We start from the raw sequence: 27,783 nt of genomic DNA, 5'->3' as shown, positions 1-27,783 counted from the left end.
AATCCATGATCATTACCAATGTCATTATTCTACAAAAAAATGTACCACAAATATCTTGTAGTTGTGAAGTCTGGCTTTGATTTCTCGAAACGAAGATACGTCAAAATGACTTACCTAAGTAAAACAAATCATATAAGTTACATAAGGAGAACAACTTTTGACTGAAGTTTGCACTTTTGTTTTAGGAAATCGCAGCCAGATGTCTGTGCAATGCCATTAGGTCTCTAAAGTCATCGTTATTATTTATCAGTACATGTAGAATGTGGAAAAGTAAATAAGGATAGACTAATTTGTAAACCTTTAGGTTGAAGTTCTCAAGGTTATGTTAACTTAGCTTTGTCTAATGATACCATATATATCGCCAATTATTTCACGTACACCATTTCTGACAATAAAATTATTCCTTCACAAATGTAAAATCTGTTTCTTCTCATTGAAAATGTAAAGGGCCATTAGCCAGTATCGAGAGTGAATATTTATAACACATTGTATATAATATAGTATTTTGGTCCTATTCCTACTGCAAATTGCACTGAATATCTTCTGATTATGCATAATGAAAAGAATTTCAGCAAAGTTGGCAGCAAGAATAGGATTAAGATTCGTGTCGCAAATTCACTCAGCAATTTTACTTTGACAGGATGAAAAAATAACGTGTTATATGTTATTTATTTCTTATCACTTTACAGATAAATTTTTTAAAAATCAAATCAAGGGTCAACAAAATTGCGAAGATTTGACTTGTTGAAATAGCTTGATGTATGGTATCTTTAACGAATCGATCCCACCCCTTTAGAGACTAATTTTACCTTTGATTATTGTATATATTCATGCACTAAGACCCCAATAGATTCCTTGCATGTTCAGTGTGTTTCCATTGATTGCACCTGTGTTACTACAGCTTGGTTGTATATTGTTGTTAAGTATGGTACACATCTCCTGGTTTGATGGGGCTACATTTTGGTTATTGTTTGAGGTCATGACTGGTTAGAAATATATATCATTTATTTAGTTATTTTATGTCTCTTCATTATCATACATACTGCATAATTGCACATAATTGTTGAAAAGTTCTGCGAAAAAGTGTTTACTTATTTTTCACAATTGAGGTTATTTAAAAAAAACTACTTTTCATTTAAAGTAATTTTATTATTTAGCTTACGCAATGTTTTCCTATGGAGAATTTTAAATTAATGCTTTCCCTTAAGTTAACGAATGTAAATGGAGCTGGGGCCTGGAGAAAACCCCTTTTGTCTGCCATGAAAGTGCCATGATTACCATTTTTACCCCATGATACCCAGTTCTTGATTAATGCAACAGACTCTGTCATGACCGTGTCATATTTAATCGGGGAATCACAAGTGCAAAGCAAGTGCATGCACTGTCCTACCATCCAAACGCTTAATGTATTGAATATGAAAAATCTATTGAATGTGACTTTAGATGTACTTTAGATACCTTTGGCTTAAGAAAACCACGTGTCTTTCTTTAGAAGTTTAAAGGATACTTCAGATCATTCAAATATTGACTTGTCTGCCTGCATTATCCAATAGTAGATATGTTTATAGTTAAGATCAATTAGACTTTGTTGTAAAGTTCCCTGTTTTGTCACTGGGTGTCTCTAAGTATTTACCTGTTCGTGAATTCCAACCTGGAACACCTGAGTTGATTAAGGTATTTAATATAGGTTTATATGTACACAGACTGTTTACTTTACAGATTAATCAAACAATTATATCTACCACCCAGTGCCAGAAAAAAATTGATTAATAAAACCTTTGGTAAATCTCCTTCAATTTTGATATACATTAAAAAGGATTACAATTATTGAATTTGCTCACTCGGATGTAGGTATACAAAATAGTCTATGAGTGCAGCCAACTTCTATAGAAGTCAAAAGTTATTACTTTGATTAAACTAAAATCCTAGGTGGGAAAAATCCTCCGTTCAAATATTATATTGTATATACGAGTGAGACTTACAACCATCAAATATTAAGAATATTTACCACAGGATTTGATATTATCAAATGTGAATTTTAGAAAATACCAAGGAATTTCTTGTTATTTTGAAATACCCATTTCATGATTTGAAATAAAGTCATCTAAAACGTTATTGGTAATTGATGAACAAATGATACTGAATTTACTGTGAATATAGGATATGAACACATATTTATATGCATTGAACGAAGTAGTTACTTTAGACATTCCTATGTTTACCTAGTCACATGATTGCTGGTGTTACCTGTCCTTAACTGTTCAGACGGTTATATGTACCTTTAATGAACTCCCACCATCTATCAATGTCACCACAAGAGCTTTCGGACAAGCTTTTGGTAGCTAGGAACATTTATCCGTTTGCGAATGTTTGCCTACATTTTAAACTTAAAATGCATTTGCAAACAGCATAAGAGTCATCAGTGGATCATTTTCTGATTTAAAGAAAGCCTGAAAGGTAATTGTTGTCATTTGTTTTCCAGTTATGCTGTTAGAAAACATGAAATATATCTTTACACCAACAGTAGGCTCTGAACCCCTTAAATCAGTAGAATAGAAAAAGATATATTTCTGATGAGTGCTGAATACACAACAGCTTAAATAAGTGTCATTGGTGGGGAAATGCTTAGTTCAACCTAAATTAACGAGCAAATCAAGTGTTTCTAGCAGAAATGAAATGACAAAATATGACGTATGTATCTTCCTTTTTGTGTTTTAGACAACAACCATGCCTGGAGAGAAACGACAAATGAAATCGGCCCATAGTGAGCATTGGAACAAAAGTGAACAAGGTCAACGTCTTAACCGAGAATGGTCCAGTGTCTCCGACAGTCGTGCCCTCAAAAGGTCATCAGAGGTAACGTCAAAGTTTAAAAACAAAACATTCACTGCACTTGAATTTTCACCTTTCGTATTCAAGTAATAGTTACATTGAATGATATTTAACTAAAACAATAGAGTTGAAGGGAATTAAGGATACTCGTAACGAAGTCAATTTGAATCGATTGGAGTGTTAGTCTAGCTCATAAATGTTAATATATCTAAAGGAAAACACAGTCCGCTCAGCTTGGGAACGTTAAATTCGGAACATTTATTATTGGAATTAAACTTTACTGATACGCTACTGTATTGGACTCGTGTCCGAGAATTAAACATTCCAGAGTATATTCTACTTTGTTTCGATCAGTTTGCAAGAATTAAATGTTCGATCAGCGCTTCCTTTCATATATCATTAGAATTTACGACGGGACATCGCATGGATGCCACTAAGTATCCACAGTTTCTCGTTTCTGACTTTACTGCACACTAATTTGAGGGGCGTTGTGCTTTTAATATCATATGTGTAAGGGTTCAACAAGCGCGCATTCTTTTTGGCTAGAAATGCCAACTGAAAGACATTCAATGCTTAAATGAATGACCTTACCTTTTTGCTGTAATTTTCCTGTATACATTGTATGTCATTACAGATTTTGTCACACCGAGTTGACCGTATGTACTTCATGAATGGTAGCAACATCCGGTTACAGCCCAAGTACCACGTGGACGAGGAAGAGCTCCTACAGCTTCGTGATGCATCCAAGTCACGTCAGAGCATACATCATCCACGGTATGTTCAGTGTCGGTCTGTTGTAATAACAGTTCTTAATATTTGCTGGTTTGTCATCATTGCAAGTCCCTGAAATAAAAAAAAGTAAAGATCAAGGTTTCTTGCATCATTAAACAAAAGTTTTATTGGTTAGGTAGAAGTGATATCTTTTTTAGAACGTGACCCATAATTGTTTGGGAAAAAATAATTTTAAAGTCTGATCAAAATTAGAATATTAATACAAGGCATGTACAAAAGCGTAGCAAATATTAATAAGACATACATATATTGTAGTACACTGTTGAACGTCTTGTATAATGGGGATTGTAAATTTTAGTCAATAATTCTAAGAAAGTTGGAAAGGACCAACAGTATTTAATGGGAGGGTCAGAAAGCCAATCCTTCTGTTTTCCGAGATTCTGCTACATGTAGACAAGAATACTATTCAACTCGGCACTTTGTTTTAAATTTCTAAGAGGAACTTTTCTGATATGCATCTTGCTAATGAAAGGATAAAACCCTTGAGGTAAAATTTCAATTTGATTTATATATTATCCAGGTAAGTAGTTTGTCGCATATGGGGAATCTACATAACGTTTTCATTACAGGTTTAAAAAAAAAAAGAGAATTTTTCCATAATTACATAGTACTTATCATTTATTTACTACAACCTAGTATTGCACGACCCCAACCTATAAGTAGATGGTTTTCCTTACATTATGCATGCAATACAACTCATAGAGTTGTAAAGACATATAGGCAATTTAGATCTATAGAAAACCTCTTTGATGTAAAATATATTAATGTTGTAGAACCATTAGTTTGAATTAGCTTAGAAGCAATATTCTGTTAGTCGATCTTTTAGAGTGCAGAGTTATCCTTTTCTGAGAGAAGTATTGAGTATTACATCATCAGTTTATGTGAGAAAATTATATATGCATGTATATATATGTATATAGCATTGTATCTACTGTATACAACTGCCTCCATTAAACTTCATAAATTATGTGTAGTTGACTACAAAAGCTATACAAATATTAAAATGAATACAAAATGTTTAAGGAAATATTTTTTCTCCTTTTGAGTTGGATTTTTTGTGTTGCTCCTTTTTTGCTATAATGATATATAGAAGAAAATTATTAAAATCTACAAGACATGCAAACCTCTTTTATATTATCATTCTAGTCAACTAAGTTCAACGTTAACGACAAGAAAAACATTTATAAATAGTCATGCTTATGGCATTTCAGTCCTAAACTAAAGAATGGGTAAGATGTTATATATTGAATTCAGTTAGTTCATTAATCTATTGATATTTAATACCTTGATTTCCAGTCTAATTAGTTCTCTAAAAAATGACGTAGAACTGATACTTAATACTTATGAATTTTAATCTCTTCTGATTTACTTAAAAATCAGTGAAATGTTAGTTCGGAGGTTAAGCATGATTTGTGTCTGTTTTTGTTACAATTTTAAGTGGGGGATGAAAGACAGGAACGTGTTGTTTTATTTTAATTTGTTTAAAAGAATGGTAACTCTGATGTTGATAACAACAAAATTTTCTTCATCAATTAGAAATACAAGCAACATTAGTTTTTATTAAAGTGTGTAATGGATTTTGAGCAAATTTGATATTTTTGTTGAGTCCTCCGCGAGGAAAAATAAATTAGTCTCTTATTACATACTTTGTGCATTTTTTACCTCAAACAATGTAAAATTATTTTAAAAAAAATGAAGTTAAATGTGTTTCTACAAAATTATTGAAAAGACAAGTCTACTTATGTTTCTTTATTTTTCTGATAAGGAACTCCTTTTTGATAAAATGAAAGAAAAGAAGTGTTTTCAATCAACTCAGAGTTTTAAGTGAAACGAGAATGGTTACCGGGGCTTACTGCTGGGAATAATAGCATATGCATGTATATACAATGTACCGGTGAGGTATATGTGTTTGTAAATACTAAAATCTAACCCTATTTTTCTCCTGTTACCAACACGTCATTGTTATCCGATAATGTAAGCTATTAGTTATTGTCTTTTATTTCTAAGTTCAATCTACAGAATTGGGCAACTGATAGATTTCCTGTTACTGTACTTGCTAGGTATATATGTATATAATGATTCACATAGTTATTCCGACATCCTCCTTGCATTGTTCATCTGTATAATTTTATGTCTAGCGTTATCAAAATGTTTTGCCCAAAAGTGAATTTGTCAAACGAAATCAAAAGATTTCATCTGTTATCTTTAGTGATTTCTGTATAATGATTTGTTTTCGACTTGCCTTCTGAATGGTGATTGAATGTGTGTCTAGAGAAGGCTTAACGCACACGACTTCCAGTACCAATATTTTCTTTTACATGCACTTCTTCTCAAAAAAGATACAAAAAGACTTATATGCTGTATCTGGTGTGATGGATTGAAAAATACCCTGTATCTTTTATTTGTCTTATTGTAATAATCAAAATATATTTGGTATTAGTTTTTTTGTGTTGGGCTGTTATAAAAATAAAGTTGACACGATATCAAACACATCCATCTGGTACGATATAAAGGGATACTTATTTATACGTGTACTTTTAATTCTATCCACTATTTCCTTTACTCCTTCTTTTATCTTTCTATTACTCTATCTAACATTTTCCTGTAAATGTGTTTATTCTGTGTGTCTATCATTTCTTTTCTAATTTCCCCTTCTTTATTCTCTTCTTTCTTCTCAATCGTTCTAAGGAGGATCATACGACCAACTGTGAACTTTGAAGACAACTATCTTGATTCCGTACGAAACTCCTCCCCCTCCCAGTCTGTAGAAGATGTCCATCCCCTTTCCACACCTCGGGGCACGACCCCTGCTATACCGGAGGCTGTTGACTCCGCTGCATCTCTTCCTCCACGTCCAATGTCTAGTTGCCAGATGTGCAACCACACACAAGCCAAGACTATTGCCAAGTCTGTCAGTGAGGAATCCGGCATACAGGACGACGACGAATGGCAGGAAGAGGATATTGACGTGGCAAAAGGAGAACCAGATGACACTATGGACAACTCCCGACCGGTCAGAAAAGTGGATATAAAACATGTACAGGTTCAAGATGGCCCCGTTAACATTATTGACATTTTGTCACACGGGGAAATGCAAGCGTTAGGAGATTGCATGGTGAAACTTTTGGAAAACTACCCACAGAAAAAGAAAGTGCGTAATACGGACGAGGATTGGATTTTCAAAGTTGGACTAAAGCAGCAAAGAATTCGTAACAACAGGAGAGTGACTGGGACACCAAACATCTATACTCAGCACTACAAGAAAATATCACACTCGGCGCCAGGTCGAAGTGCCGATTTTCAAACCCAGAGGCAAAGTATCGCTCACAAGAACCTCAGACTTGACAACCTGCTGCAAAAGTTTCCTAAGAGGCGCCCTAATTCTAGAATGATAATGAATCAAACAGCTGAACCTGTTGAATGTGATTGCCGTAAAACTTTACCAGGATGCGGATTATCATTCAACATAAGTGGCACTCAGGCGCCCATATTTGTCAAAATACAACACAATGATGCTAAATATTCACGCACGGAATCACGTTAGAATTCCATTTTAGATCTAATTCTATAGCCCTCTTCTCTTGTTTTGGTATACAATTGTATTGTTTCAGTATTATGATTTTATTGAACTCTTCTCATCTAAAGATTCTTTTAACCGTCAACAGTTACTGCTAGATAGTATTAACATTTTGTTGGTTTTTAACATTGTTACATTCGCTTCCAAAGATAATAGTCATTACAAAATCACGATAATGTCATTTTTGTTTCTCGATGCCATGCATATGTAATCAATATATACCTTTTGAGTTTTTGTGGAAATGTTCTGCTTATATGACATTTCCATACACAATTATTGCTTAGATGTCATCGTTTTGCATAATATTATATCAATCAAATTTAGCTTAACTGCGTTCAGAAATTCATGTCGACTATATTTCATACCGCCTAAATGTTCTTTACAAGTCTTCAATGTTTCTTAAAAAACTATATCTTTACATCAGGTTTCATATGCTGCGTTGACCAATTTTGAAATTGTATTTTTTATGTTCTCAATAAAATTATACGCCCTTATGCATGAATTATGTTTTATCTTTTGAGAAAATATGTGAGAATTTGTTGAGAGCTTTTCTACATCATGGTGTTAATTCTTACCTATAGGATCGTAAAAATGCCTTCTTGGTAAGTAGTTCCGTTTTGCTGACCTTAATTTCCATCGTCACATATAATAACTGTATTACATCCGGGTAGTTCAACTTTAAAGTACATGCGGGTTCTTTTGCTTCTAGTGAAATGTTATTGTATACGTTTTACCCAATACCTTAAGCTCACCGTAGATAAACAAAGTTCACATAATTTTCTTATTATTAGATATATATTATTTATTGTAGATGTACTAATTCTGAGACAATGTTTCTTTACTAAAATGTCAGAGATCAGTTGATAATGTAGTTTCACTTTTAGTAGATTTTGTATATTTTGCATGGAACAGGGTCTTTATTTCGTGCTTATTTTCGATTTGTTTTTTCATTTCATATAAAATGTTCCAGAACTTCACCATCATCATATAAATTATAATCTTATTATCTTAGGTATAGTAGTTTCATTTGATGACATCCTCAAACACATCCATTTGGTCCTTACACTTTACTTTATTTAAAAACTTAAAAATGGATAAACTTCTTATTGAAGGGAAATAAACACACATTTGCAATATTTCAACTAATTCACCCCTGAAAATTCATAATGAACTGTTCCAGCGTTTGAACTATAACAACTTTAATGTGTCCTCAGGAGTGAATGAGTTAAGATAAGATTTTTCCGTTCTGGGTGCTACAATTCCCAAATTGTTATACCTATGGAGACTATTTTATTTCATTTAGTTATAAAGAACTAAAGAGAAGAAGTGTTTTTGAAATTTAAATGGATGTGGAGGACGTTCCATCCTATATGTTATTCGTCCTTTCTCTGCTGACTCATTCCTCAACATGCTCTAAGTTTTAACAGCATAACCAGATTTCTTGTCATGAAGTGAAAGTATTGAATGTTTTGTTGTTGTGAACATTTATTTGTTTATTTTCTTACCATATCGTGTACATGATCTGTAGTGGTTATTATATGTGTGATAATAGTGTTTATAAGTCCCCTATTGGTTCAACCTAGAGATCTAAAGGTTGGCGTTGTATTCAAGTTATTTCCATGTACATACAATCATAGATACACCTGTTATTATGTTATGTTGTATGACTCTGATGTCAATATTGTAACGTAACGATCTGTATAACGACCTTATTGAAAGAAATGAAGATGAAGAATGTTTCTACTGTATTTGAAATCTGAATAATTCACCAAATTAGATCATTTCTGCTAGGTTTTGCCGATAGTCCCTCCGCTTCTTGTTACAGTTCCTTTAATGAATGTTTCTTCTGTTTTCTTTTTATATTTCAAATGGTATCATTTTGTGAATTAATTTCAAATTGATCAAAAAACTAACAGTAACAAATCATTGTAAACAAAACAAGTTAAAGTATATATGAAACAAATGGACTCCTTAAAATCACTTCACTTGTTGTATAAGAATAGGTCTTCCGGACGAAAAATACAGATATAGGTTTCCATGCGATCTTGATGTCAACCATAAACCAATCCTCGATACCCCCAGAGGTTACCATTATTGTCTTTATTTCCACCTCGATACTCCAGAGGTTACTCCACTATCGTAATATCCACCCCTGGACCATCCTCGATACTCCAGAGGTTACTGTTACTGTCGAAACGTAATATCCACCCCTGGACCATCCTCGATACTCCAGAGGTTACTGTTACTGTCGAAACGTAATATCCACCCCTGGACCATCCTCGATACTCCAGAGGTTACTGTTACTGTCGTAACGTAATATCCACCCCTGGACCATCCTCGATACTCCAGAGGTTACTGTTACTGTCGTAACGTAATATCCACCTCGACCTTCATTCGTTACTATTATTGTCCTTATATTCACTACTGGACCATCTGCCATACCCGGGAGGGTTACTATCACTGTCGCAATATCCACCCCTGTGCCATCCTCGATATTTCATGGGTTGCTATCTCTGTCGTATCGTCTATCCCTGAAATATGCTAAAGTAAAACTGAAGATAGATGATGCTACAGAGACGTCTTTAAGGTTTGAAAGGAGCATCGTTACGGTGCGACTAAAGGCGTATTTCACGGCCAAGTAGAAAATGTTTCATACATAGATATAGTAGAAGCATAATTATGACTTTGCGAAATTAAGTAACCGATGATCCGTCGATATACAGCATTCCATCAACTGATTGCCTTTGATTTTAATCCAAGGATCAAATTACAAACTGAACTCTGTCTCACCTGTTGTCGCACATGGAAACTTCAGTTTTACTATGACATATCAAAGAGGTGGACATAACGATGATAAGTTAAACCCTTGGAGTTCGAGGTATCATTAAAGAAGTTTTCAATATTTTTCAAATTGTTTCCCTCTGTATAAAAAAACAATGATCAAGAATTTCACAAAATTCACATAGGAACTATCTTTCATATTCTTTTATGTGTAGTTTTAATATTTATTTTCCCTTACAATTAGCTTGAATATATTCAGAGCTTTATGATTCATGTGTGTTGTTTCCAAAAGTTGAATTTTAAAACATTGTCTGAATTCCAAATATTAAAGATTTTCAACATGTTTCTTTTTCCAATGTACTTCAGCTGTATTGTGAAACCAATTTATCGTTATGATGGTACATGCTTTGGTTCTGAAACATTTAAAGGAACAAAACAATATTAGTTTCAATATCGTTTATCGTTGTGTACATTTACTTCTAGCGTTATCGTCAAAACGTATAAGTGATATCAAAGAGGATGGCGGAATGAAACAACATTTTCATTTCAGAGAATGTTTCTTTCGTAACATTGAGGGTGTATTGAATTATTTTAGAATAATGCTTGTCTGAATGTGTTGGTTTTTAGTGTTACCACTAACAAATCATGTTAGATTAGAATTTTTTCTCAACCCTGTAAATAGTGTTGATAGCACAATATCTGCATTTTATGGTTATGATACAATACCTCTGTATTCGATACTTTTTCAATGAAATCTGTGTCATTATAAATATTCGTACACCTATACTATATGTGATTGATTACCTTATTTATAACGAATGTTTAATGAGACAGGTTTCACTGTATAAAGTGTTTTGCGGTATTATCAATCTGCGTGTGATTATTCAGCGATAGATCAAGAAATACACGATATCGGAGTAAATGAATTTTACCTTCATCTTATGACGATTTGTGAAAGATATTTCCAATCGTCAACAAATTTTGCCGCTTCAAATTCCATCTTTGCATATTAGGGAGTTATCTGTCTTGCAGGTAGATATCCATTGTCACGAAATTCTTTTTCCTTTCTTTGAAAATGGTCGAAAATACATGACGTCACAATCAATACCTTCCTACAAGAGAAGATACCTTTGTAATATGCATATACAGGATATTCATAAGTAGATTTTCCTGATGAATAGTTTAGATCTTTGTAGTATTTCTTGGTTCTGATCCACATCGGATATTAGATATTATATCCCTGCCACACCTTTCCCACACAGTAGCTATTATGATACCCCCAGTAGGTATATATCTATGATTGGATACTTCAAAATCTATTTCGTAAATATTCGTTTGTTTAATATTTATATACTGTGTATTTACTAATTCTGGTTTTTTTCTCTCTTTTTTTCCAACCTTCCTTTTCTGAACCCATTATGACACATTTTTCTTTCAAAAATAATAAAAAATGAAATAATTTTCATAATGGAAATTTCGGTTAACTTAAAATGTTATCGGTTCAAAATGTGTCATATACCTCTTCTTCCCTCCCTACTTTAACCTCCCCTATACAGTGGTCCCTCGTCTCGGATGTCCAGCCATCGTGGCCTCAATAGTGGAAAGTCTAAGGTGAGTTATTATTATTATTTAACTAACCCCCAAATTTCAAACAGTTATCAAAGAAACACGTTGTATACGGGAAAGAATAATCATTGCCTAAGGTCTGCGATTTAGATAAGATCGAGAATGCTTTTCATCGTCACCTGACATGCATGGCATCATATTATAGAGAAATATGTTATAAAATGGAATACAAACTGTTGGTTTGAGACTTTTCTATCATATTAATACTACACAGTTTAAAATGAATTCCTTATAACTGCATGTTGTCTCCCTGCAGGCATCCATGGACCAAGCTGCAGAAAAGACGGACCGAGCCAAAAGTCTTGGTATGTTTAATAAATATCATAAAGTGTGTCAATTGAAAGAAATGATAATTCCATGTGTGTATTCTCTAGCTTTTAAGTGGAATCCACAAATTGGTATTCCGTTACTCTTCGATCAAGCTTATCTTCTGTGATTTCATCATAATATTTTGTGAACATGTATGATATATCTGTACCTTTATGGATACAAAAAGTATTACTTTTGGTACAACCCCAGCTGTCGCAACATTAAGTGGCACAGTAAGAGGAAAGCAGCCATGACATTTATTTCCTTTTTGTTCTAACACAACGACTATAAATAAAATGATGGAGCTGAATTTTGGAAATCTTTGCATTACTGACCACGAACGCTATTATATGTACATTCTGATATACATGTATCAGAGTTATTTCTCACCGTAGGTAAATAACTCCGGATAGATCAGAATGCATTTAGAATATGAATTGTGTTTCATTCTTTTTTTTATTATTAACCTATATATATATATATAATATATGTATATTATTTCAGATAATATCATGACAACCAGGAAAATGGTAAGCTTCTTTTATACAGATATCCCATACTTTCGTTAGCTTTCAATAAGCTAAAGAAAAGACCAACATATCTGAGTTATGTCAGAATTCAAGTTTAGGTCTGGGTCACTTGTCTATGCAGTACAATTATGTAGGAGAGCCTCATGTATATATATATATATATATATATATATATATATAAATTAAGGGTTGAAATCGTTCTACATGGTAGGGTTTCATTAACGTCGGTTATAATAAAACAACGTACTTAAAAACATGTATGATAAATACTAGTATAATTTTACTATAAAGTTATTTTCCGGGTAAATTACGTATTTCCATGTCTCCCTACTTTTTCGTGACAATTTTGTTTTGCAATTTAAAGTCCTATGGGTCTACACATTTGTGAGACTTACACGCCTGCGAAATACGCGGAATTTAATTGAACGCGAAATAAGATGGTTGACAGTGTATCTGTGTATAACACTATTCTCGTGATTGTATTTGACAGGATAATGAAATAGACCGAGGGAAGAGTCCCCTTCATGGATGGGATAATGACGGAGACGGCGAGGAAGATCTCAGTGTCAAGGGGGAGGTAATTCGTAAAAAATCCTTCCACGAGGATCAGATTGCGGCCGACAGTGCTTCGGCAACTCAAAGGTCGGATAAGGCCGCTGTCAAAGATGACGATGAAACTGCTAAAGTGGATGAAACAGTGGAAGATGAATTCGACAAACCTGAAAGAGCCGACGGACGACAAAATCCAGAAGATGTTGTTAATACAGATAACAATGTGGTTGAGGTTGACAATAATGAAGAAAAAAATGAGGAGGAGGATGAAAGTTGGAAAATAAGGAAATCGGAAGAGGAAGAGAAAAAAAGATTAGAACAAATGAAACAGGAAGAGGGTAACGATGAAAAAGTCAATCAGAATGACGATGCAATGGTAAATGAAAATAACGATAAAGAAAACGAAACAGTTAAGGATGAAAGTGTCATAAAGGATGAGCAAGAGGCAGTTGATAACCAATCAACAAAGGACAATGATGACGTAGTGACGGATGAAAAGGTGAAAGAAGAAAGTGATGAAAAAGCACAATAAAAAAAAATACCGATAATATCATTAGTTACTGACACAATTGAAATCATGTCCATCAAATATACCGCACAAGAAATTACGATGTTATATATGGCGAAATAGCACACTATTCAGTCCATATATATATAGACTTCAGTATTCAAACTTTTAGTGCCTTCAGCAATTCTGCCATTGTATATTTTTAGAAGTACAAATTAGCTGAACCTAACAGTATTTAATGAATTTTGTAACTGACATTTGTAGTCTTTTATAACACTAAGCTAAGTGTTTAATGGTTTTTTTTAATTACTATTTCTTTGTCGCTTCATATGGATGCTTACAACTTTAAACACCTTGAATTATGCACAATTCGATAAATATTCAATCATCAGTTGAGTCAGTTTACGCTGTGTTTATTTCTGTGATGGTCCACAGAAAGGCTCCTTACACTGAATTATAGTTCTTTGCGATTGCACATTTGTGTCAATGGGAACATTAGTTGTCCATATGATATGTGTTCATTCAGTCGTTATCGATACCTTTTAGGTAGACATTCACAGAATGATATCCACTAACATGTCTAAAGACAGAAGTTCTCGGAAATAAATATTCACGAAATTATGTAACACCTCTGATTCCCCGGTTAATGACATGCACACTTTGATGAGAGATAGCAGTAAATCGATCATGTGCATGTTGAATTTTCTATTGAATCGCTCAAACTTTCTTGATTTTTTTATTAATTTGTTTTAAAGATTGCGTTTTGAAAGAAAGAAACTGTAAAAACATGATTTTTTTTTATAATTTTTCACGTTCCCTTGCCCCATTGTTATGACCGCACGATTTCATACCATACATGCACTGTACTATTAGGAAAACAAGGTTCTAGTTTGGTACACAATTAAGGTTTTCCTATCAATATCGAAATGTTTTTCACACGCTTCTTCTTCATGAACCTTGTATGAGATTTATTCTCTGTAATCGGTTTAGGATATGGGCCTATGTATACATGATTATATATTGTATGTAATATTAATTGTATTCTTATATTGAATTTATTTTGGTGGAATGTACATGTAATGCTATAGAATTGAATCGTTTGAAATAGATCAATTGCCTCTATATTCTTACATTTACAGAGTTAATAAATACAAAGGTTTATCAGACATTATAATATATTTATGCATTAGATATATCTTCACCATTATACATTGTATGTTAGTATACAAAATACGATGTCTAATGTTTATTTTAGTGATAATATGTTAGAAAAAATATATCACATCTCTAATTGCTCAAATTTGAGATTCAGTTTCGTTTTTCTTAAAATTTATTTGATGTCAAAACTCTAAACTTTGATGATACCATTATGTTTTTGAATATTTCTATATATTTTCTATTCAGTATGATAAATAAGAAATGTCAACTTTTATCATTATACAAACAAAGTCTACACATCGCTTGCTTACAGTAATTTATACTAGATTAAATTCTAGAGCTTGAGCTAAAATGCTTGAATATTGACCACTTGCGTGCTCTGTATATCAGTAACAGAAAATCTTATCTGCTTGCTGTAATTTTGGACCAGAATTGTTCAATTCCTTTGTATTATATCCTTTTTAAATTATGTGTAAAAGATGACGTGCTTTTTTATGGTAAATATTCTTTGGGTATTATTACATTACATGTATTTGTACTTTAAAATTATAATAGGTATAACCAAATCTGATTCAAATCTTACACAAATCTGAATGAACTACATGTATGAGGGTAAAATAAACTGTGTTTCAAAAACAAATTTCATGTTAGGATACAGGGTGATTTTACCTATGCTTATCGCGTTTTTATGTAAAATGTAGTTAGTAAGAATTATTTTTATTTACTATATTTTGTTATATGATGTATTTTGATCATGGGTACAAGAAAAGGGATCTCTCTCCGTTATATTTACATCACTTATATTTTAGAATTTATGTTTTGAAGTATATTGTTGAATATAAAACAGCTTTGGATTTCCAATGCACTATATATCATGCGTTCTATGGGGAAGTAAAAGTATGTGTTGTTTCATCTGAATTAAATCTTTGAAACTAACACGCATTTTAGTGTTATGTCTTAAAAAGATTGAAAAATACACACATAAATTGTAAGACTTTTTTCAATCTGTAATACATGTATTGTAATATGAATAATAAGAAGCACATACTTTGTTGTTAGTGTGTGTTTTTTTCTGGGTATATGTTGCTAACTATTTAAGAATGGGTCTTAAAACATGACACTACACCATCAAATTTTAATCATCTGCGGATTATTATGACAGAAGAATACCGAATACTTGATATTTTACACATACAGTGTATATAGGTAAATATCGCCTGATACAAAACTAAGAATCTGCATTGTATTAAATATTAAGATCGATAAAAAAGCATCGTTTTGTGTTTTCAAGCTTCTCCTAGTTGTCGGCCCGTCTTAAACTAGGATATGTTATTATACCATTTCTATTGCATGGCCACAACCCAATGTAGGTTTCAGATAAAACGTTGATAAAAAGAATGGTCTGCATTTATACTTTTTTAATTATATTTATCTCTGATTACGTTTAAGTTTTCTGCAGACCATTTACTTAGGGAAATTCAAATTTATGAATTATTTTCTGCATTTCCTCTTATGGACTTGTGACCATGGAAGACTCGCAAATACGAAAAGGGGTTAAATTTTCCTGTGATACTGGCATTAAAACAGTAACAGGAAGACCCTAAAGGACTATAGTACTTGGCCTTTGGTCTTGAGTAACATTTCCCTGGTCTTCCCTGCTATTTGGGTCAAAGATTGAACTGTTCCCTCAGTACCAAAACAGTTCACCGCTGAGAAGACAAACATGATCAGTTTTTTCCTATTTAAAATTTTAGAAATGCAGGTTTATATCATAAATGAAATATTAAAACTGTACGAAAGCCGATTGGGCTCTATTTGGTAGAAGAAGAAAGAAATCGCGTTATTACTCAAAGCTTTGGCGTTATTTCGCGAAACTATCGCGTAATTATTTTGCGTAATAACACGAAAAATACTTTATCACATAACTGGCCCTTCCAGCCATATCACATGGCCATGTCATAAATTTCGTAAGACACATAATATACATATGACGTCTCATAATTGTATTGCAAGCCAACATGACATTTATTCAAGGAGCAAAGTAGATCCTTAATTTCAATGCATATATATAAGATATTGAAATATAAGATATCTTATATAGTATCTGAGATATATCATATAATATATCAGATATCTTATATCTTATATCTTATATACTATATGAGATATCTTGTATATTATATAAGATATCTCATATGTTTTTTTTTTAATTTATCATATATAAGATATCTTATATCTTATATAAAATATCTCATTTTTAAGTTATATATATAAGATATTTTAAATAATATATAAGATATCTTGATATATATATAAGATATCTTACATGATATATAAGATATCTTATATAATTGAAATATCGTTGCTTTATAAGATATCTTATAAAGGAACGAGATCTCAACAAAGGCCCAGAAATGAAGTCTCCCTACCCGGAAGTCATAGAGCTGTAAAGTATACTACTATACTCGTTCAGGCAGACTCTTGTATCAAGGGTTTGGTTGAACTAGACAAAAGTATGCATGTATAGAAAGGTCACCATTATAGCCAATATATTTGTTGTCGCCATGTTCTTATTGACAACTAGAGTGATGGGAATTAACTTCTTCTGTGTTTCAATACATCGTTGAATGCAACCAAACAGCGGTTGATTCTCCCTTTCAGTGCCATCTCTGTCATTGCGAACGATTCTAAAATGTGTCCCGAAGTGCTCCGAATGATGCTCGAGGGAGGAATTATTTTCTGGTTTAAAATGCTACGAAATTTCATTCTATGTAAGATATCTTATATAGCAACGAGATTTCAATTATATAAGATATCTTTTATATTAATTAAGATATCTTATATACGATGGTAAGATATCCTTTATAGAAAATTAAATTAGATATCTTATACTATATGAGATGTTATGAACATATATAAGATATCTTATTTAATTTTCATATGAGATATTTTATATAATATATGAGATATCTTATATACTTTATGTGATATCTTATATGCTATATAAGATATCATATACTTTATGAGATATCTTATATATTGTATAAAATATCTCAGATATGTATATAAAGATATCTTATATAATCATAAAAGATATCTTATATAATTCGATTAAATACGGAATAGACCTTGCTCCTTCAATAAATGTTAAATTGGCTTGCCATATAATTGTCTCAGTAGACGGAAACTTCACATCCGAGCTGGATTTCTATTGTTCTACTGTTCTACTTATATTTCTATTAATAAAAGTTATGTGATAAATAGAATCTTACACTAGTGACTATGTGATATGGAATTTATCCAAAGTCTCGTGGCATATGAAATTATTGAATTCGTTGGATAAATTCCATATCACATAGTCACTTATGTAAGATCCTCTATGCATATATGTATTACATTGTTTGAGCCCTCGAAAGACACATCTTGATTCCGGAAGCTACATGTTCTTTGGGCGAGCAAGAAATTAGATATCTATACCCATAATTGAAAAGATTTTGCATTTGCTAAAGAAAGGGGCATATCTTGCATTAAAACTTCTTGCTCATCCATATTAAATGTGGCTTCCTAATCAACATTTAGCGTCCGAGGGACCAAACAGTACAATGTATATATAGTTTTTTTCGCGTTATAACGTCAAAGTTTCGCGTAAGTTTCGTACAATAGGCTTTCGTACTAAAACCAAAAACAAATTAGTCTCCCATGTGTGGATATTAAGGATAGGTCGGGATATTATACCCTCGGGGTTACAAAATGTTGAAAGCCTAAAAAAAAGGGGGGGGAGGGCAAGCCTCCGGATTTGCAACATTTTTATGACACTCGGGTAGAATATCCCAACTTCTCGTATCCAAATTAAAAGAGTATTATAATATTTCACTGCGTAAAATAAATAGAGGGTATTTCTTGTTCCTTGATGGATAACAGATATGTATGGCATCGATTGAAGTGGAAACTTTGATATGTTTCATGAGAACTACACTGTACTGTTATTCACCAAGAAACAAGCAATATTATATTCATTACATTATTCTAGGTCTAAACTAGACCAACTGATACCAGTGCACGCATTTCTAGTTTCCTACTTACTTATTTTGTTCCACACATGGGGCACACATTTCGATGAAAAATAACATAGATAATCTAATGCAACACATTCTTGCTAAAACAATTAAAAATAAACAAAAAATAATTTTGGGACACTCAGACTTGAGGCAAGCAGACGGGCAGCAGTCATCTTGGATTTTACTTTAGTAATAGCTTACGTTTGCGAAAGTTATTCATTCTCAGAAAGTGCTAAAGGGATCTCACTGAAATTTCAAATGTAGAATATTCTTTGTCCCTAGTCAGAGTAATTAATTTTCATTCACAAAAGTATATTATACAATTGACAAACTGCATGATAAATATCCATCTTGAATTTTGTCAATTTCTCAGAAAGTACTGAAGAGGTCTAGCTTCCTCAAAGTAAACTTGTAGGGTCTTATCAGTCTTGTTAAAACCCACCTAGCAACTTGTCCTTTGTTGTACATGATCATTATATTACATAATGGACACATAGGAGTCCATTATGTAACCCTCTGTCCATTATTACGGGGCCGCTGTCCGTTATTCTCCAAAATAATGGACAGTCTGGGGAATAATGGACAGTATATTTTGAACAAATGAGAACAAACGCTGCTGTAAGGAAAACCAAACAAGTTTGTTATTAGACCAACTAAAATTGTACATCTATGTTCACTGCTCCATCGAAGTTATTACTTTCCTTCCTAGCTGTGACTGTTCTGAAATTATAGATAAAAAAAAGAGTCTTGCATTATTATTTGTTACACAGTTTATTATTAATCTGATACGGAAACATATGGAGTCTAAAAAACTTGTGTCTGACGAGGAATAAGAATTCAAGATTCTTGTCGGAGATATGGGATGACATATGGGGCGCCGTTGCACTTTTTTCTCCGCTTTTTGGATATCCAAATTCGAATTCTTGATATCCCAAATTCGATTTATTGATATCCAGAAATACAATCAAAAGAATTCGAATTTGGGATATCGAGATTTGATTTTTGGATATCAAGAAGTCGAATTTTGGATATCAAGAATTATATTTTTAGATATCCAACAATCATATATTGATATCCAAAATTTGAATTGTTGATATCAAGAAATGATTGTATTTTTGGATATCGTGAAATCAAATTTTGGATATCAAGAAATTGAATTGTGTCCCATCAGACTGCCGACTGTTATCAAGAAGGAATGTTAAATACTCCAAAGCAACGTTAGAAAAGTGACATGCGTATACGGGCCAACACAGCGTTGACGAAATAAACTAGAAGCAAAGCAAAATTTGACAAAAAAATTGTACAACACTTGTAAAAAATCGACTGCTTTTGTGGTTGCTGACAACGTTTTTGTGTGAAACTACTGTCAAAACTCGGGTTGACCGGCCAAAATCTTTCACTCGGTTGAGATATCCCTTTCTCACATAGCTAGCCATGTAAGATATAGTTGTCCCATGAAAGACAGCTATGTAAGATAAATGTATCTTACATAGCTGTGACGTCACAATTGCCGAACAATCAGATGACGTCATATCAGCCAAAGTTGACGTCATTTTTCTTCTATTTCGATTGATTTGCCGGATTTATTTACCATTTCATTTGTTTAATTTGCATTTCAAACCGTTTTACCTAAGATTTCTTGTTTATATTTATTAATATATACCAAACTTTGATGAGCTCTTTCGAATGGCGTTCTTATCTTTAAAATCGATCAATTATTTAAGAAGTTAAGATTTTGTCACAAAATGGCTGCCTCACCTTTCGTGCAAGTAATTCGACAAGCAATGTGAGAAAATAACTCTTTCATATGTAAATCATGTAGTATAGAACTATCCCACCCTCGGGTACAGAATTTTGGGTCAGAAACCTCGGCAAGCCTCGGTTCTGACCCAAAATTCTGTACCCTCGGGTGGAATAGTTCTATCCTACATATGTACATATGAAAGAGTCATATATTCTCCCATACTTCACAGGGACACCCGTGGTTGCTAGGGAAAAGATATCTCTATCTTACACAGGGAGGGGGGGGGATGTAAGACAGCTCACACGCGCTAGACAATAACGTGACGTCATCAATACATGCGGCGCACATTGTAGATGACGTCATCAATTTTGACGCATACCGACGTTTCTGCGATAATGGCGCGATGAAAAAGCTGGAAACCAAGCGGAATTTCATCATTTTTCTGCTATGTATCGGAGAAAAAGATTCAAACATGGGTCTGTGAAGTGGACAGGGATATCTCATTCCTCGTGAAAGATTTTGGCCGTCAACCCTTGGCAAGCCTCGGGTTGATCGGCAAAAATCTTTCACTCGGTTGAGATATCCCTGTCCACTTCACATACCCATGTAAGATTCTATTATTCTCTTATCCCAGACAGGAATATTCACAGTTTTACCGGTGTGAGATTTTTCTATCTCACCCTAGGGTAAAGACAAGCTACACGAGATCTTTGCATGTGCCCAACAATTGTATGACGTCTCGATAACAGTATCATGACGTCGCGGTAATAGTATTTGCCTATAACGTCACGACAAGAATGAAATGACGTCACGTCATCCTTGCTTGCATAAGTGACACGTAATTATCAGAGCCACAAAGAGGTGCAAGTGGTAAGAGAAAAAGAATAACTCACCCTCTTTGGGGTGAGACAGGTGATCTCAACCCTTGGGATAAGATTCTTAAGCTGTCAAACACTCGGCAAAGCCTCATGTTTGACAACTTAAGAATCTTACCCCGAGGGTAGAGATTCTCCCTGAGAGACAGAAGAATCTCAACCCGAGGGGTAAGATTATCCTATCTCACCCCAAAGGGAGTGAAAGATTCCACTAGTCCACTTCACAGACCCATGTAATAGTGGAGCGTCTAAGGTCGATTTTTCGGCAAAATTGTTCAAAATTTGAAGAAAGCATAAAACTGTGCATATGGCTTCTTTGGGGCATAAGCTTTCAGGAAAAAACTGGACCCAAAATCACGGCATCTGGCGGCCGCATTATTGGTTTTCAAAATGGCCGCAAAAAATACCTTCTGCGACCCATAACTCGCGTTCTATACCAGAGAGACCCAAACTTTAAACGTATACACCCATATTATTGATTCTTTGGAACATCCTTGCAGTGTTAAACTTCATGTAGAAGGTCCACCATTTTGTATTTCAAGATGGCCGCCAACTTTGCGAGCAATATCTGTATATATAATGCATTTAATTAGCTAAGTTGACTTTAAGCAAATATAGTGAGAGTATTTATACTTTTGTAGTGTTTGATACATAAATAATTTGATTCTTATTTTAAAGGCCCACTACCTTTCCGGAGCAAAATTTAAAGGTTTCTTAAAAACATTAATAACAAAAGAAAATATATATCGATGGCTTAAGATGAGGTTATAACACCAAACATATGTAAGATTTCCTGTCTAATGTACGATAACAGTGGAGATTCATTTCGCTGTTTTGCCGTCTGGCGCAGTGATAGTCAACTACCGCGCGGCATTTAGCACGATGGCGGGAAACATAAAATGACCCGCGTTATGAAAATTAACAATTTATTTATTTTAATTAAACAGTTCTGAAGGTGATGATAAGTGTGCTAGTAAACGCATAGTTAATAACTTCTGCGACTCTACAAAATTATTGATCTCGTTTTACATTCCTATTTCAAAAATTAAAAGCCGTTTCGGAAAGGTAGTGGCCCTTTAATTTCAACTTGACCGACATTTTAAATTCCAAGATGGCCGTTTAGATTAAAGTTATTTTATTATTTCACACTGTAAGTGATCCAGCAAAAAATCAATTTAACACTCTTAAAATTGATACATATGACATGCTTTGAATGATATTGGAATAAATTTCTGAATTGCAACTCTACAGGCGTCATCAGAGGATCATCTTTATGACCTTTATCGACTCTTCGACTGGAACATCTTCAAAGTCGCAAGTCAACAGCGATTGTCCAAATCACTGCCTATTTGTAGATAACACCCTTTACTTAGCATCTTCTCAGGTCAGCTGCTATACTTTCTTTAAGGAACTGGAGTTGTAGAACGCGCAAGAATTTCTGGTGACACAATCAGCAGCCTGCACTATCGGTCCCACTTTTTGTCATAAAATGTATATCGCCGTCAACCAGAATTAAATTCGGCAAAGTTCCAGATGACCAATATCTGACTAAGTTAGTATGCTGTCTATGTGGTCCTAATCTTGTTTATACTCTCTATTTTCTCAATTGTTTGCACATAGTTTGAAAGCGTACTATTCTTCTGTCCTCCCTCGCTGCAATTTATTTTCACCCAGTCCTTGCTGCTGTATGTATGTTTTACTGATAGTGTTCAAGGCGGATTTAGTTTGCATATACTGCACTACTAGCAAAGTGCTTCATATCTGTTCTTAATTCAGCGCAATAATCTGTCTTGCCTTCGCCATCTTCGTCTCCTAATCCAGAAATGAGATTGGGAGTTCTCAGAGGCTCGGCAAATATTTGCAAAGTTTTGACATAGAGGTACTCATGGCCATCTTCGCAAGGAATTGTATGTGGTCAATACTAGTGTCACTACCGTCAAATTGATAGACGTCAGATGAGGTAGACATCCAAGCTTTGGCGGCAAAACCGTGCTTTAAACTTACTCGAAGTCCGTCCTTGAGTGGTGTCTCCTGATTTTGTTAGAGTCGTTCACGATTTCATCGAACCAATTTCCCGAACATTATATCTGATTATTAACAATAGAAGGAATATCTTCCCCTGAATCAACATCAAACTTATTGATATGCAGTTGACGGCCGTGCATGAACGTGGTATTTCAATATAAGTGTGGCAATCTCATCTATGGAGCCTCCTTTGGAAGACGAATTCCAAATGATATCCTTCTTGATTATCTCCTTGCAGTGGTCAGGAATAGGAATATTAGATATCATCCATATGCATTAATTGGTTGCAGTCGTAATAAATCATTTGAGGCCTTGAATGCCTTCTTGCTTTAACCAAAATGTTTCGTTAGCATTCATGAATATTTCCATTCTTCTGCCAAATGTTATCTTACATTTCACATTTAAAAAGGAGATGATCCTCAATTAGTTTTTGTTGTCTACAATTTGTATCTTTCGGAAACACCTCCTATGCTCTCTACAGTTTAGCAGATATCCTATCTTTCTTCCACATTATATTTCTAAGTCTCTACGGTATCCTGTATAAGGTGTTGGCACATCTTGCATTTGTAGACAGTGTAAGATGTACAAATATATCATTGTGCTCATGTAGTGAAGATCTCCTTCAGGATAGGGTATTTTCGATTACATGATAAAAACAATTTCGCAGAGCAGTGTGTGATTTTTCTCTAATTGAATATGAAGTTACATTTTGTGTTAGAAATCTCTGCCAAAGCCTCTTTTTAGAATTAAACACTGAGTTCTTGTATGTGTGTTCTTTCCAGAATGACAGATACTCCTATCGCGGAAAACTTGATTCTAGAACTATACAATGTACATGTAATTGTCTTAAAGGCATGAATTTAAAATGGATGTTAAATGTTTATCAAGCTATTGTAGACTGAAAGGGTTAAAGGTCCGATAACTTTCCGAAAGGATGAAATGATTATAAAAGTTTACTAATAACCCCAGTGAAAGTCAACTACGGTGTGTTTATAAGGACGACGTCGGTGATCATAAACGACTCGCTTTATGGATATTAACCTATGCATTTAATTCATCTATTCAGATTGGTTCAGAGAATAATGTAATATTTGCAAAAGTTAATAATATTTGGAACTCAAGTTTTAAAGTAATGATTAGTAATTATCACCCGTTTTGGTTAATTTATGTACTTTTAGTTTAATGCTGTCGTACTTCTTGAATTTCAGATTGGCGGCCATTTTAAAAATTAAATAAGAATCGAATTATTTTTTTTCAAACGCTACAAAATATAAATACTCATTGTATTTACATGTGTTTTATTTGATTAAAGTCACCTTAGCCAATCATTATATTATCATTATATATAGGTATAGGTACATGTAGTAAATTTGGTGGCCATCTTGAAATACAAAATGGCGGTCTTTCTACATTGAGTAATAACCTCCCAGAATGATCCATAATCAATAATAATAAGCATCAATAATATGGGTGAAGACGTTTAAGAATGTTAACTTAATGTTTTGCTCGATCACTGACGGAGTGAAATACGTAAACAATTTTTAGTTTAACGACCATCTGGAATTTCAAAATGGCGGTCATTTTGAAATTAAAAAAAAAAAATCAAATTATTCATGCATCAATCACTACAAAAGTATAAATACTCTCATAATATTTGCAGGTGTTTATTTGCTTAAAATTAGCTTGGCCAATTAGATGTATTATATACAGATATAGCTCGAAAAGTTGGCGGCCATCTTGAAATACGAAATGGCGATCCTTCTATTTTAACGATTTTTATGCTTAGCCGCTCCATTGTAAAATTCTATCAATCTTTTCCTTAGCAACCGCGGGATAACCCTGTCGGTAGACTGGCCACCTACCCTGTCGGGCACTCCTGTCGAGTATGGGACCAAGATCTCTCTAGGATCTATTATTTTGATATTGTGGACAGTTCAGTACATTTTATATCTCCTATATTTCCAAACAAATATAAACTCATAACTTTCTGTTCTTGTTCAACATGAAAATTGAACAACTTAATTCAGAAACATATTGCATGAACAAATATGTTCAATCCCGAGGTACTGTGTCTAGCATGTCTAGAAGACTTATCGCTCCAAATCGTTGCGCTTTCAAGTCGCTCCAACTGTACGTTTCGTCCCTAACATTATATTGTTCCGAAATGAATCTTTGTGTCCCAGAAATTTTGAAATTACAAAATCTCTGTTATATTGTATGCTATCTTTGATATTCGTGCCATCGTTGCTTTGAATCAAAGCTATATAAAAAAAGGTGTAGTTGAGGGTCAATGACTAAAGTATTGCATTGTATAAATATAGTATACATAATTACATTTACATCAGCAATATATCACGTGCTCCGACTATGTAAATCTGTCTTTATGTATTTGACTGTCGGTATATAATGTTTGCATGTCGATTCATGTTTTCAATCAGTGAATACCGGGTAAGCAAGCATCTTTAAAAACATCTAAATCAAACATCAATGATCATTTTTAGAACATTTTCTTTACACATTGTTTACACTCTTTTATTGGATAGGTACGAAGAAAATGTTAATGTATCTTTACATATGGACATTTTTTTATTGAAAGTTTTGCATTTTTACTTTTATTTCATTTACACACACATATTAATTTGACATATAATTCAAAATTTTAAAATCCGTCAAAATTTACAATTAAACAAAAGGTTCCTATTACTTGTAAAATCAAAATAATATTTAAGGAGACATAGAGTCGATCATCCGATTTTAGGTACATGTATGTAGTTTATTATTTATAATATTTTATTTACTAATAATTATCAGTTTTATGTGAATTTTGTTGTTGTTAGGGATATTTTCTGTTGTCAAGGCTAATTATGAATGGTTACTAATGAAATTTTTCAATAGATCTAAAAACTAGAACTATTTTGATGATTACGTTACTGTTCAAGTAATTTTTTGTGAAAAACTATTCCTTGCATGGCAATAAATGTCCACATACACCTATTTTCTGTTGTGTTTCTATGGAAACCATATTTAAGCAAATGGCAGGAAAAATAGTACCGCTGAATTTAATTTTATTTGGTAATTTTGCTTAAACTAACTCACATAATCTGTGTGCCAAATTTGAGGAAAATCCCATGAGTAGTTAAAATTTTCATTTAATGGTGTTGAATATCCTTAAGCCACGCCCCCCAACGATTCGATAGATCTATAATAGGTATTGAATGTTATGAAAAGTATGTTTCAAAAACCATACTTTACATACTATTGTTATACCCCTATAAAATAGTTCCTATATAAACTCTATTGACAAAAATGCCAATAAATTAACTGTTCCGACGAGCGGTCCAAAGAACTGTTAATTAATTAAAATAGACTGTTAAAATGTGCTGTTGGACCGGAGTGACTGTATACGTACATGTAGATCTATGTAGAGTATGATTTTTACCGATTTTTATCTAGACCCCTAAAACACTTAAGGCCCATGGCCACTACCTTTCAGAAACGGCTTTTATTTTTTAAAATGGGAAAGTAAAACGAGATCGATATTTGTGTATAGTCGCTAAAGTTATTAACTTACCGTTAATACTACACGTGTCATCACATTCTGAACAATTTGATTAAAATACATAAAATGTTAATTTTCATAACGCGGGTCGTCTTATGTTTCCCGCCGTCGTCCTAAATACCGCGCGGTACTTGACTATCACTGCGCCAGACGGCAAAACAGCGAAAGAACTCTCCACTGTTATCAAACATTACGCATGAAATCTTGCATATGTTTGGTGTTGTAACCTCATCTTAGGCCATTGGTATATATTTTCTGATGTTATTAATGTTTTTAAGAAACCTTTATGTTTGCCTCCGGAAAGGTAGTGGGCCTTTAAAAATCTTAGGGGACTCTAGTGGGTACATAAATTATATATAATCTGTAACTAATATTCTCTGAAGTAATACATACATGCATGTTACCAAGACATGCTGTCAGATTATTTTTTTTAGCTTGCAAAAGCCCGTGTGAGTGACGTGAATGGAAAAATACAACACATGAATTATGCAGAAAATTATATGTGTTATATGTGGTCTACATGTATTTTTCTTTCACCGCTAGGAAGTGTACATAATTTGGAGGGAAAAAAAAAGAAAAGAAAAACACACACAAGAAAATGTCTATAGATCGAGCATTTGCTTTTGGGGCGATATTGAATGAAATCTGGGGCAAAATGGTTTCGGTCGTATTTTTTGGAAGTGTACATAATTTCGAGGAGAAAAAAGAAAAGAAAAATCCACACAAGAAAATGTCTATAGATCGAGCATTTGCTTTTGGGGCGATATTGAATGAAATCTGGGGCGAAATGGTTTCGGTCGTATTTTTTGGGGCGGGACATCTGTAATTATATATTACTTCTATCGTGTAAACGAATC

General features: G+C 33.4%; 1 protein-coding gene across 6 annotated transcripts in view; it reads left to right on the top strand.

Annotated features, from left to right (window-relative positions):
• The window catches only part of LOC138315216 (enolase-phosphatase E1-like), a 29,135-nt gene extending 13,422 nt beyond the window's left edge, over positions 1-15,713 (top strand). For 2 of the 6 annotated variants that reach the window (XM_069256065.1, XM_069256066.1), the window contains 3 exons: positions 2,719-2,856; positions 3,467-3,606; positions 6,313-7,695. In XM_069256065.1, coding sequence (XP_069112166.1) covers positions 2,719-2,856; positions 3,467-3,606; positions 6,313-7,168 — 1,134 coding nt within the window. In that variant the 3' untranslated portion in view covers positions 7,169-7,695. Of the gene's footprint in view, positions 1-2,718; positions 2,857-3,466; positions 3,607-4,835; positions 4,854-6,312; positions 7,696-7,782; positions 7,804-11,538; positions 11,594-11,864; positions 11,914-12,421; positions 12,448-12,937 lie in introns of those variants that run through there. The other 4 variants (XM_069256067.1, XM_069256068.1, XM_069256069.1 and 1 more) reach the window with 4 other exon arrangements.
• Positions 15,714-27,783: the final 12,070 nt, after the last annotated feature.

The sequence above is a fragment of the Argopecten irradians genome, chromosome 2 (assembly GCF_041381155.1).
Source record: "Argopecten irradians isolate NY chromosome 2, Ai_NY, whole genome shotgun sequence".
NCBI lineage: Eukaryota > Metazoa > Mollusca > Bivalvia > Pectinida > Pectinidae > Argopecten > Argopecten irradians.
Note: the sequence above shows the minus strand (reverse complement) of the source record. Positions and strands in the feature narration are given on the sequence as shown.